The sequence below is a fragment of the Elephantulus edwardii genome, unplaced genomic scaffold (assembly GCF_000299155.1).
Source record: "Elephantulus edwardii isolate Elephantulus edwardi_28Jun2011 unplaced genomic scaffold, EleEdw1.0 scaffold00238, whole genome shotgun sequence".
NCBI lineage: Eukaryota > Metazoa > Chordata > Mammalia > Macroscelidea > Macroscelididae > Elephantulus > Elephantulus edwardii.
In genome coordinates, this window is record NW_006399988.1 from 2,400,890 (window position 1) to 2,414,809 (window position 13,920).

Sequence of the window (13,920 nt, forward strand, 5' to 3'; positions counted from 1 at the left end):
GGCCAGTACTGGAGGGGTTGGAGTTGTCCTGGCTCTGGGGGCCCTCCGTAGGCTTGTAAGGGGAGAGCCACAATGGAATCTGGGCTCTCTAGACCCCTCCAACTGCGAGTCCCCCGTGTTGGTACCTCGGGGGCACTCGCGAGGATGGGGGGACTGGGATCAACCTGACCCTGATATGGGGGAGGATTGTGGCGCATTTCAGGCCACTCAGGTGGATTTTCAATCTCAGGATAAATTTTGGGTGGTGCTGATGGTGCAGCTTCTGGGGCCAGAGGAACTCTGGACTCAGAAGTTCGGGCTTTTAGGGCTAATGCGCGCAGAGGGGTGGTATGGTTCTTCAAAATCCAAGGTTTTACCCATGGCGGTGGAATCTGCACTAAATCCTGCCACACGATGATGTATGGCTGTTGGTACACGATGATGTATGGCTGTTGGTCAGGATGCCTGTTTGGTCCTTCCTGGAAAACAAGATCTTTAACCACCAAAATGATTGTTAAGTCAAATGCGCCCTCTGGTGGCCAACTGACTCCTAGAGCGGGCCACTCAGAGTTTACAGAAGGTTTGCCAAGGTCCTTTTTTAACGTTAACGGAGAGATTTATTAGCCCTGGTTCTTACTTCAGAAAAATGTCCTAAAGTCAGGGAAAGGAGTGTCGTTAGATTCTGTCTTATATTAGTCGCCCACAGAACACAGCAGACACTCACAAGAAATACAAGACACACAAGAAGCTCTCTTCGCGACAACCAATTGAAAGCTGCTTCAGACTGGAGAGCCCTCCGGGCCCCTCCTCTCCGGAGGGACACTCTAAGTCTGCCAGATGGACCAGGGATTATTAAAGCCTCTGGATCCGTAATCCACCCAAAGGGACGTCTCGTGGTTTTTCTCAAGCATGTCTGCTTTCGCCACTGTCACAAACTGAAAGTAAGCTGAAAATAAAACAGTCTTATGAACACACATGTTTGGCGGCACAGCACAGACAAAGAAACAAAGAAATTCTAGAGGATCCTCTTACCTCCAAGTGGCTGGCTGGTGGGTTGTGGGGGTGGCTGCTCCATCCCGGACGAAAGAGCCCCCAAATGAAAGACCCCAAACTAGGGCTTTACCCAGACTAGGCGTGACCCCGAGCAACTCACACCAGATCCACTTGCTGTAATCACAAGAGGCTTTATTGACGAAGCTTCGGGACGACTTATATCTCACACAAGAGACAGGGAAGTCAACCCCGAGTCCCAAAAAGCAAGGGAATTTATACTAGGTTTAGGGGTTCTTTGGCATAGAGATCGCTCATTGGCTCTTTGGAAAAGGAGAAGTTCAATTTTAGGTCAGTTGCCTGCTGCTGACGTTAGTTAAAATATGGTTTTTGCCAGTAATTGTTTTTTCAGTTTGTGGTCAGCAAGTTCCTGGAACACAAACATTCACACAAGATCAAAGGTATAGGTTCTTACGATACAGATCAAAGGTATGGGTTTTTACAATACAGATCAAAGGTATGGGTTTTTACAATACTTGGGTTTGGGGACGTTATTTTTTTAAAAATTTTCCTTTCAAAGGTAAGTCTTTATTCTAGGTGAGTCAGTGTCTAATCTATAACCAAGCTTCTGTCTCGAACTTAGTGGGTTTCTGTGATTCCAAATTCATCAACAGGTTGCCAATTTCCTTTTTTTTTTTTTTTAATTATTTCTGGTTTAAAAATGATCTGGTTCCCTCCTGGGTGAGCAATTGCACAAATGTCCACTGAGTCTGCTCCAGGGATTAAGGAAGGTTTTAAAAGGTGGAAAGGGGGCTGCTACCCCAGTCTCAGGGCCCCAATTCTCTGACTCCCCAACCCAAGCGCATTTTGTAAATTTCCTCATCCTCTTGGAATCGTAGTTTAGAAACGTCTGTGCAGAGGAGGGAAGCCCCTTGAGGGCAGAAAGGTGGCCACCTGGGGCCCTTTGGTGTAGGCGCAGAGGCGGTGGGGGAAGAGTGCCGAAGGCTCACACCGATATCTCATAGGTGGTACCACCCACCCCAGACACCTTCTTCACTCCTCCTCTGGTGGGGCTGCTGAGAGGGGGCTGGCCGGGGCCAGGGGAGGCCGAGCCTAGACTCTTGGGCTGCCCGTTAGATTTGCTGTAGGCTGTCTTGAGCTGTACTTCATCTTTGGGTGTCAGTAATGGCTGCAAGGCCACTTCCTCTGTCTCTGAAACACCAGGTGGGACCTTTTGGCTGCTGTAAGACATAGATCTGCCCAGGTATGTGGCTGGTGGGCCTGGTTCAGGGGACCCTAGTCCCCGGCCCCTTAGCCCATCTGGCTTGCCAAAACGAGGAGCAGCTGGGCGTCCCAGTGGAGTCTTGCCCAAAGGTGATCTTTTCGAATCATCTGATGACGAGCTAGTACGAGGGGCATGGCCTGAGCCTGGAGTTGACTGAATGCCCGAGTCCCCCAAGCCTGGTTCTTCCTCACGGCCTGGGAGTGGGGGTGACTGGCGCAGCAGCTTCTCTCGTTCCTGGAGGGAGGCCACAATATGGTGCGACAGATTGTCGTACCGGACTGCTGAGGGCTCTCGATGTGATGGACCACTTGGCACCAAACGTGGGTGCCTCTCAGCTTCCCGTTGCTGGGCCAGCCTGGCTGACAGGAAGGGAGAGGTGTAGCCTAATGGTGGCTCTGGCTCAGGCCCTGCCTGCACGGACTCAAAATCAGGGCTGTCTGAAGGAGTGAGCAGGCTGTCATAAGACAGGCTTCCATTGCGTGTCTGGTTGACTAGGCTCTTATAGGAGGTGGAAGTTGTACCCTCTGAACAAATGGACTGCAGTTGGCCCAGCTCAAACCCTGTGCCTTGAGCCGACTTGAGGCTAGAGGAGCGTGAACCACTTGATAGTGGGTCAAAGTGGAAGCTTTTGCCAAAAGTAGGAGAGCGGAAGCTCTCTGGCTCCAGGCTGGGCTCTGAGCGGTAGCTGGGATGGCGGCTGCTCTCCGCGATGGAGGTTGGCTCCTTCAGGCTGTCTCCACGACTCAGCTTGGCGCTGGAGGAATGAGGCATGGCGGCTGATGTGCTGCTGCTACTGTAGCCTGGTCGGTACTTGTACATGGTAGGTGTAGGGGGGCTGTCCTTGCCCAAGAGGCTGCTGTCTTCAGTAGCATCCAGGCTGAGGTGTGTTCGTAGCCCTGGGTAACGGCTCAGGTCTGGCTTCGGGGGAGGGGGAGGCTCAGCATCTGCTGACTGGCTTTCCGTTATCTCCAGGTTGCCAATTTCTTGTGCTGTAATCAATGTCCCTTAAGTTTAGGGGCCTGTAAGTCCAAATATAAAGCTCTAATATTAGGGAAACCTTCTTATTTCAAATGGTTCTTAAGAAAAACCCTTTTCCTTTAATTTCTGCTCGAGGTTTAACTTCTTCCGGCTTGGGCATCTTCCCTCCATTTACAGCACACTGTGGGAAAGTCCGAGATTAGAGACCTCTCTAAAGTGCTGAAGTGCAAAGATGTCCGTCTGGGAACTAAGGTGCACTTCATACATGCCATGGTCCTTGCAATCACTTGCTATGCATCAGAGAGCTGGACAATGACTAAGGAGGATAGAAGGAGAATTGATGCCTTTGAGCTTTGGTGTTGGAGAAGAGTATTGAATTTACCATGGACTGCTAGGAAAACAGGTTTGTACTGGAGAGGGTGAAACCGAGATGCTCCTTGTAGGCAAGGATTTTGAAGCTTCGTCTGACATACTTTGGACATGTTACAAGGAGGGACCAGTCCTTGGAGAGGGACATCATGCTTGGGAGGGTGGAGGGACAGTGCAGGAGAGGAAAACCCTTGATGAGATGACTTGATTAAGTGACTGGGGTAATGGAGGCAGGTGTGTCAGAGATGGTGAGATTGGCACAGGATAGGGCAAAGTTTAGGGCTTCTGTATATAGGGTCACTATGATCACAGACGACTCGATGGCACATAACAACAAAAACAACAACCGTGTCTAATCTGGCTAGAAGCTGCTAAAGGGGAAGCAGCTGACTAAACAACCAGCTAAAGCCTTAGTTTGTGTAAAACTTATTGCTTCTATGATGTAACTGCATTTGACCTAACCATTGTGACAATTCATTTCACTCTAATGTTTCTACAAACTATAAAGCAGAAATACATTAGCAGGATTTCCTTCTGCAAAAGGTGTTTGTTTTGTTTTGGTTTTTTGTCTTAATCCTGTTCTACCATCAAATATTTTAGCAATATCTTCAATGTTTAAAAGACATCTTCAACTCAACAACTCAATTCATTACCATCAAGTGGGAATGGGCTCCATAGCTAGCCATCCATGTGGTTTTCAGAGGCTGTAAATCACATGGAAAGAGAATAGCTGTCTTTCACTCTTGGATCAGCTGGTGGATTCAAACAACCGGAAAGGCACCACCATTGTGTTAGCTGAATAGCTCCCTACATACTATGCTACCAGAGCTCCCTAAAAGTTATGTTGTTATTGTTGTTGTGTACCACTGAGTTGGAATCAACCCATCGATGACCTTCCAGAAGGTTTTCAGAGACTGAAATTGTACCGGAGGAGATTGTCCATCTTTCTTCCACAGAGAAACTGGTGTATTCAAACTCTTTGCCTTCAGGATTGTAGCCCAACTCTTTACCACTAGACCACCAGAGCTCCCTAAGGTATATAAAAGGTGAATTAGTAGCATGCAGTAATTATATCCTAATTTCACAAGCAGACCCAGCCTATAGCAAGGATTTTTTTTCCCTGCTAGCTACCATAGGCTATTTTAAGTTAGAAAATGGAATAGCAACATTGAATACTATAGAAATGCTCTTTGCTCAGTGATGCTTGAGTTGTTGTAATATTCTCTTTCTCTCTCTCTCATTGCCATCAAGTTGGAACTGACTCAGCAGACCTTCCAGCAGGTTTTATGAAGTTATAAATGCTGCAGAGGGAAACTGTGTATCTTTCTTTTATGGAGGAGCTGGTGGATCCCAGCTGTAGAGAGGAGCCATCTTTAGGTTGGCACAAGTTCCTATGGACTACACTGGATTTTAAGATTCTTTAGGCACAAGTTTTTGGTGGGTTTTTTTTTTTTAAAGAAATGTAATTTACTTGCTCAAAACTGATCAATTTTGGCAAGTTGTCAATGCCTTTTATTTTTTTGTTTTTGTGGGAGTGAAAGAAATGATTAGAATTTCAAATGATCCCTCTTACTGTAGCACTGAAATTAAGTCAAATAATGCCTAGGTCCTGATTTTTAAAAAAAGTGTGTTCCACTCATGTACATATTTATTTTATCTCACCGTAGTGTTTTGTCATTTTCTTTATAAAAGTCTTTTGTGTCTCTAGTCAGGTTTATTCCCAAGTACCTCATTTTCTGTTAAATGATACTGCTTTCTCAGTTTGCTTCTCTGGGTTTTCTTTGTAATAGCAGAGGAATCTCACTGATTTTTGTATCTTGATCTTGTATTCTGTCACCCTACTAAATTGGTCCACTAACTTTAAGAGGTTTTTTGTTGAGTTCTTCTGCATATAGCGAGAGTTGTACCTCTTCTTTGTCAATCTGGACGATTGTTTTTTCCAATCTTGTCATATTGCCCTAGCAAGTACTTCCAAAACAATATTGAACAGGAATGATGAAAGTGGACATCCCAGGGGGTAATGTTTTTAGTTTTTCTCCATTGAGAATGATGTTTTCTTTTGGTTTCCCTCACTATGTTGAGGGAATTTCTTTCAATCCCTGTCTTATTGAGTGTTTTAATCAGAAAGAGGTATTGAATTTTGTCAAAAGCCTTTTCTGTGTTAATTGATAGGATTATGTGCTTCTTGTTCTTTCCTTAGTTAAAGTGATGAATTATGTTGATGGCTTTTCTTGTGCTGAATCATCCTTGGATACCTGTTATGTATCCTATTTGGTCATGATGCATTATTTTTATAATATACCATTGGATTCTATTGGCCAAGATTTTGTTGAGAATATTTGCATCGATATTTATGAGAACTATTGGCCTGTAGGTTTCCTTTTTGATAATATCTTTGCCTGTTTTGATATTAATGTCTTGCTTCCTTATTTTTTTCTATTTTTAAAAATAATTTTAGTAGAATTGGTGATAGTTGCTCACTTTGGTCTCCAGCCTGATGTCGTTGCTCTTCAGTACTCGTGAGAGGTCCCTCACAGCTGACTTTCCCAATGTATTTCATCTCTTGATTTCATGGCTGCTGGTACCAAGAGTGTTGACTTTGGAGCCAAGCAAACTAAAACTGTGAACAACCTCAATCTCGTCACCATCCATAATGATGCTACCAATTGGCCCACTAGTAAGAATCTTTGTCTTCTTGATGTTGAGCTTCACTCTGTATTGAAGGCTGCAGTCCTTGACCTTCTGCAGCAAGTGCTTCAGGTCCTCCTCAGTTTCAGCAAGCAGGGTTGTGTCATCTGCATAACACAGCTTGTTGATAAATCTTCCACCAATCCTGATGACACATTCCTCCTCATACAGCCTAGTGTCTCGGATGATCTGTTCTGCATACAAATGGAAATTGTATAGAGACAAAATACATCCCTGATGGACCCCCTTCTTGATTTTGAACCATGTAGTGTCTCCTTGCTCTGTTCGGACAGCTGCCTTTTGGTCCAAGTATAGGTTTTGCATAAGCACAATCAAATGTTCTGGGATTTCCATTCTTCTCAGAGTCAGCCATAGCTGAAGCACAGATAGATATTCCTCTGGTATTCTCTGCTTTCTGCCAAGATCCATTTAACATTATCTATAATATCCCTAGTACCACAACCTCTTCTAAACCCAGCCTGCCCATCTGGCAGTTCTCCATTGACATATTGCTCCAATCATTTTTGGATCATTTTCAGCAGAATCTTGCTTGCATGTGATATTAATGATAGTTTCCGCACTCTCTCGGGTCACCTTTCTTTGAAATGGGAACAAATATCGATCTTTTCCTGTTGGTCAGCTGGCTGTCCTCCAGATTTCTTGGCACAACTTAGTGAGCACATCCAGGGCAGCATCTGTTTGTAGAAATATGTCAATTAGTATGCCATCAACTCCTGGAGCTTTGTTTTTTGCCAATTCCTTCAGAGCAACTTGAAGTTCCTTCTTCATCACCACAGACTCTTGCTCATATGTTATTTCATGAAATTCTTCTTTTTTTAAATTAAATTTTATTAGTTTTAATGAACATTTACAGAGATTTTGGGTTTTCATTCATTCATTGTTGCACTGTTTTCTCCACCCTCATTCCCAGTTCGTTCTTCTCCCCCCCACCATGTCTGTTTTAATTGTCCAATTGCCACAGTGCTTGTCAAAGCCAGTTCTGATTAAACTCCTTTGTCAGTGTGTCCCTTCCCATTCCCTATCACTCCTCCCTGAGAGAGACTTCACCCTGATTCATAAGGAAAAGGGGACGCGTATTCTCTTAGCTACTTCCTGCTGAAAAGGGACGCTGTGGGTTTCAGGGTGAAGGTCTTCTCTCACTACTCTAAAGGGTCCCTTTGGCAGTAGGAAACACATAGACTATTATGGAGATTGATTTTGGAATTTAGATGCACTGTTATCAATTGTGCTTAGCCGTACATATTCATATCCTTGAAGATGTATCATGGAAGTGTTGCAGCTATTCCTTCCGACACAGTGACTCGGTGTACTGGGATCATTTAACATTCTACCCAAAGTATCCTTAAGTATTGTCATCTGGTGGCTTGAATTTGGTTTTTAAACTCCTTCAGCTTAAGAAATGCTGAGAGAGTTTGGCCCTTTTGATTTTCTGATTCCAGCTCTGTGCATTTCATTACAGTATCTTGCTTTGTCATCCTGAGCTGCCTTTTGAAATTTTCTGTTCAGCTCTTTGATTTCTTGGTTTCTTCCTTTAGCTTTGGCTTCTCAGCGCTCTAATGCAATATTCAGAATCTCATCTGGCATCCATCTTTGTAGTTTCTTCTTCTTCAGTCCTTGTAATGATCTTTTGCGTTCTTCATGGATGAGATTCTTTATATCTTCCCACAGCTCATTTGGTCTATGCTTATTGGTGCTCAAGGTCTTAAACCTGTTCCTGAAATGGTTTTGAAACAAGAGTGGGGCAGACTTAAGGTCAAATTTTGGTTCCCGTGGATTTGATTTCATTTTCCTCAACTTCAGCTTGAACTAGCATATGAGTAGTTGGTGGTCTGTCCCACAATCAGCACCTGCCCTGGTTTTCATAGCTGATAATGAGCTTCTCCAGTGAATCTTTCCATGAATGTAATTGATTTGATTCCTATGCACACCATCAGGTGAAATCCATGTGTATTGCCTGTGTTTATGTTTCTTATGAAAGGTATTTACAATGAATAAATCATTGAATATGCAAAATTCTATCATTCTATCTCCAGCCTCATTTCTCTCACCGAGTCCATGTTTTCTAGCTACTGATCCTTCCATTTCCTCCTCTTTGGCTCTAGTTGTTGGTATATATATTTGAATTATAATGGTATTCACTGGACTTCCTTGTATGTGTATGGATATTATGCTATGCTATCGCTCATCACATTGTATTTTAGGATGAATCTACAAATGACTTTTTTTTTAAAAAAAAAGTCTCACCTTTTCATCCCAGGCATTCAAAATGTTCCATGCTAAGCCATCTCATTTTGCTAATACCGAGAATGTCAATATTTATGCGTTCCATTTCTTTCTTAACAATGTCCAATTTTCTTACATTCATTCTTTTCACATTCCACATTCCAATCACTAGTGTCTGCTTACAGCTGTTCCTCCTTCTTTGTGTTTCCATTTCTAAGATCTCAGTCTCAATTGCCATGTCTGCTAGTCCAAATGCTAGTCTAAGTGTGCTCTACTGTACATAGGGTTTTCGAAGGCCTGTCATTTCGGAAGTGGATGGCCAATCCTTCTTCCTAGTCAGTCTCAATTTGTGTGTTTGTTTGTTTGGTGTGTGTGTGTGTGTGTGTGTGTGTGTGTGTTGTTTTTAGAAAATATGTTACGAATATTTGTGAAAAAATATACTAAACAGTTTAACATGCCCAAACAGGCCCTTAGTAGCCATGAGGCCCCACTGGCCACAACATATGTAAACCCCTGATAAGGAACTGTGACTTGTTACTGACCGTGTTACCAAGAGAATGCAACTGGTATAGAACATAACTGAACAAACCCATGTTGTTTTGGAACTAATGTGATTGGTTATACAACTTATTTTTAAACTAATATGGTTGGTAAAACTCAAAGTTCAAATGTTGTTATTCTTAATATTATTGGTTGAATTTAATGAAACAAAAAGTTTGAATGCTATTGGTTGAATACAATGTAACACACCCAAAAGTGTACAAACTCTGGGATCCCAACTAAATGTGCATTTCAGCTGAAGACAATGAGCTGAAGACCCAAAGGCTCTTTTCAGAGTTGAAGACCCTGGCCACACCGATGACTGTGAGCTGCTGACCCTGGTCACAACAATGACTGAGCCCCTGAGTCTGGCCACACTAGTGGCTGTGAGCTACTGACCATGGAATTCCAATCATATGTATTTTGTTCCTTTTGATGTTATCCCACATGATTTTAATGTTCTCTTAATTTTCTTTCCATCTCCTCTCCCTCTTTCTCTCTTTTCCCCCCCTCTAATACATTCCCTTTAAGTCCCCTGGCTTCCAGGTCAGTGACTGTTCCGCCTTTTCTGATCTTCATTTTTTTCCTCCATTGTGTTGGGAACATCTATTATTTTGGTTTTGATACTCTTGATTGCTTTCACATGTGTTTCTTTTATTTCCAGTACTGTGTTGACTCTACTTTCCTTGTATTGTGATAGTTTCCTATGGTCTTATACTTCTTTCTCTATAATTTCAATTTCCCTCCTTTCATCTTTTGCAATTTATTCTGTGGTTGTTCATATTCCTCTATGTCAATATATTTCTTGTGGTTCCCTGTCTCTGGGGTATTTGCTCTATTTTGGCTTCCAACTTTTCTTCTATCATTTGCACATTCTTCTGTAGTTCATAAAACTTGACTTCTTCATATTTCTTTTGTCTATCTCTGGAGAATTTGTTTCATTTCTGGTTTCCTTTCTTCCATAATGTGTACTTTCTTCAGTAGCTATTCATATAATTCCGTCTTCTACCTGTGTGTAGGGTATACTTTGGGTCTGTGGTATGTTCTTATTTTTTTAGGGAAAGACTTATTTTGTTTTTTTTTTCACAATGTTTGAGGTTGCCTTTCCAGACATTATGCGAAGATTTTATTGATATGTGGTCTGCTGTTTCTGTTACATCTTTGTCATTTGGTTGTAGGGGTTTTTGGTTTGTTTGTTTTTGAGGGGGTTTTTGTTGTCATTTGTTTGTTTGTTTGTTTACCTTTTCAGACTATTCATTAGTTTCAGGCTTAAAGTGCTATGTCTGGGAGTGTGGGGTGGTGATGGTGCAACTTGGTCTACCAGCAGTCAGTCCTCTTTGGTCCTACGGAGCTGATTGTGACCCCATCTCCTGAAGTCTATTTTCCTTCTTGGGCACTGTGGAATGGTGAGTCCAGTTCCCCAACTGAAACAGTTTTTCTACAGGGCCATTATAGGCAGTTCCTTTCCTAGCTCTTCAATATATGCTGGCTTTGCAAGGGAGTTTCTTTCTTGATTACTTCCCTCTATCTTGAAGTCTACTGTCTTTTTTGGTCTGAGGATTGGTGTGGCCAAGTTCCTCATCTTTCTTCCCTATTCTCATGTTGTTTTGGAGAAAGATCCCTTCCTCTAATATTCTGTTCCTATATGGTGTTCCTATGGCTGCCAGATGCTGGAGCCTTCCAGTTGAGGCATACAGATGGATTAGCAGGATAAGGTCTCAGCTGAGGGTGATGTTGTTTCAGGATCCTGTGTGTTTGTGCTCTTGAAGTACGACGAGCTGGGAAGGCATCTCAATGGGATTCTGGATTCGATTTATGCTGTGAGACAAGCTCAGGAGCAGTACCTTTAGGAAGGAATGGAATGTCTGTCCCATGCCTTGATTTTATATACTTGTTCCCATTACTAATCACTGTGATACTTGGAAAAAAATAGTTTCTATTTCTGAGGACTCTTCTTATTTTTATTCAGTTTAGCACTTACATGTATCCTTAGGTCTTCAGATGGTAACGTCAAAGGGGTTATTACTTGGAGAAAGTTTTGAGTGCCAATATAGCACATTTTACTTTCTGAACATAGCTATGATGGAATCTCCTATTCCATTCACCCTCTGACAATATAGCCTAGCCATTTTCTAACCAAGAGGATGGCTAACTCCCTTCCCTTAACTTGGGCTGTTCTTGGTGACTTGCCTATTGACTCACCTGTTTAGAATTCTTGTAATAGAAATTTCATTTTTGAGCCAACCAAATAAAAACCCCAAGCCTATTGCTTCTAAGTAGATTCCAATATAGCAACCTATAAAGCAGAGTCATAGAGTCCCCTAGGCTATAATCTGCACAGAAATAGCATCTTGCTCTTTCAGAGTAGTTGGGGGGTTCAAATTGCCCACTTAGCAGTTAGCCAAACACTTTAACCACTTTTCCACATAAAGTGAGGTCATAAAAACCTTGCAGCTGTCCCTGGAGTCTCATGACACTTTTGTTAGGCTAGATTTGTTTCTCTTGGAATCTAACTGCCTTGTTTTCTGATGTTGCTATAACAAAGATGCCATAAGGTGATAAGTTTAACAAACAAAAATTAAATCTTAGTTTAGGAGGCAAGCAGTCCAAATTCAGGGTGGCAAAATTAGAGGAAGGCCATTTATCTCTGTCAACTGTGGAGGAAAATTCTTTTGTGTCCATCAGCATCTATAAGCCTGTTGTTCCCTAGAGACTTCCATGTGTTTGGGCACTTCCCCATATTAAAGACTCCTTTGGGGGGAGGTCCAGGTCAAAAAAATACTATTTCTGGTGATTATAGTATTTTTTAAAAAAAAGGTCTTATAATTATTTGCTTACAAAGTTTGTATACATTGTGTTTCATACTATTTTCACTTACATTGCATTTCATACAATCATTCCCATTAATTATGTTTTATAACTTTAATCACCATTAGTTTGTCATTTCAGATCCCACAGGATCTTCCCATTTCCTTTACCTCTTCCCTCCACCCACCAAATTGTGCAATGCTATGATTAATTCTTGGTGGTACTTCTCTGCTCACTTTCCTTTGCTTTTGATCTCTAGCGAGATAAAAGATGTTGCAGGTCACACCTTAGAAAATCTTCCTTTACACCTGACTAGGCCTGTGATATTGATCACCTACGGCAGACAGTGTTTGGCAGAGCTCCCTGATTAAAACAAGCTTGGAAGCAGGAGTGGCATCTACTTCTGAAATAGCTTGCCTCTGGAAACCTTATGAATTTGGAGAAGTGAAGAAAGTTCACAAGGTCGTTATGAGTCACCTACAACTTGACGGCATTTAACAACAACATAGAGAGAACTCAGCTGGCCTAATGGACAGAAAGTGATGCTACCAAGCCAAAGGTGGGTGATTTTTAATCTGCATCCCTCAGGCCTATTTTTAATTGTTTATGGTCAAACATTCTTCTAGATGGCATAGCACTGCTCTGTTGGTTTGCTGTACAGAGGTAACTTGTGGTGGCTGTGATGCTGAACACTGTAATCCTGATATGCCAAATGCGATATTGGTCACCCATAGTGTTTGGTGGAGCTCCCCCAATTAAAATAAGTTTGGAAGCAGGAGTGGCACCCAATTCTGAAATAGCTTGCCTCTGGAAACCCCATCAACTTGGAGATATAAAGAAAGTTCATAGGGTCGCTATGAGTTACCTAAAACTCGATGTCATTTAACAACACAGGACTGTGATAGGATTAGGAATCATTACATCTCATACTTAATTCTCTTACTGTTTGATTTTGCAGGATCCTGGGGGACCATTTAAACATTATTCACACATATTTTAGGGGGCCACAATTCAAACATGACACCAATTTTCATTATGAGAGAAGCCTATGCCATTGAGGGCCACATATTGGTCATCTGCTCAACTACCTGGGTTGAACTTGGAATCAACACCACATCTGTTATAGTTCCCTTATATACAGCAACTCATGTTTCATGAGCTTTAGCTATCCAATCTAAGTGAAGAAATGTGAAAGATAATGTTTTTTTTATTTTCTTGTGAGTTGCTCAATTTCATTGTGGGGTGTGTATGTGTGTGTATTGCTCAATTTCCTCTAAGTACAAAGATTGTCACTTGAGGTCGAAAATTTGAAACAGACACATAAATCAATGGAATAGAATTGAGAGGCCAGAAATCAGCCCATCTACTTGTCAACTGATTTTTGACAAGGAAATGAAATCAGTTAAGTGGGGAAACGACAGCCTTTTTAACAAATGGTGTTGGCAAAATTGGAAAAATATTTGCAGAAGACTCAAGCAAGATCCACACCTCACTCCATATACAAAAACCAACTTAAGGTGGATCATGGATCTAGGACTAAAACCAAGGACTATAAACTTCATTAAAGAAAAGCTTGGAAGAATTCTTGTAGTCCTAATCCAGAACATAAACAGTCTTCCAATTATCCTGAAAAATCTACAACCAGGAGAAGATAAAATAGATGAATGGGACCTTTTAAGAATCAAGTCCCTGTGCACATGCAAAAACTTCTCCAGCAGGGTCAAAAGGGAAGCCACAGACTGGGAAAAGTGTTTGGTAATCACATGTCAGATAAGGAACTTATATCTAGAATTTATAAAATACTTGAGCACCACAACAAGATAAAGGTAAATAATCCAATTGAAAAATGGGCACAGGATATGAATAGGCACTTCACCAAAGAAGATATTCAGATGGTCAATAAGCACATGAAGAAATGTTCAAAATTCCTAGCTCTAAAAGAGATGCAAATCAAAACAACTATGAGATATCATCTCACCCCAGTCAGAATAGCAAAATTTAACAGAACAGCAAGCAACAAATGCTGGCGAGGTTGTGGA

The 13,920-nt window shown here is 42.0% G+C and overlaps 1 protein-coding gene and 1 pseudogene across 1 annotated transcript in view; both read right to left on the reverse strand.

Moving 5' to 3' along the window:
* The window catches only part of LOC102848899, a 15,944-nt pseudogene extending 14,890 nt beyond the window's left edge, over window positions 1-1,054 (reverse strand).
* A 623-nt stretch (window positions 1,055-1,677) lies between these two features.
* LOC102849304 (palmitoyltransferase ZDHHC5-like) overlaps window positions 1,678-13,920 on the reverse strand; it is a 22,725-nt gene continuing 10,482 nt past the window's right edge. The window contains exon 2 of the mRNA XM_006898877.1: window positions 1,678-3,243. Within this exon, the coding sequence (XP_006898939.1) occupies window positions 1,976-3,243 (1,268 nt within the window). The 3' untranslated portion in view covers window positions 1,678-1,975. The remainder of the gene's footprint in view (window positions 3,244-13,920) is intronic.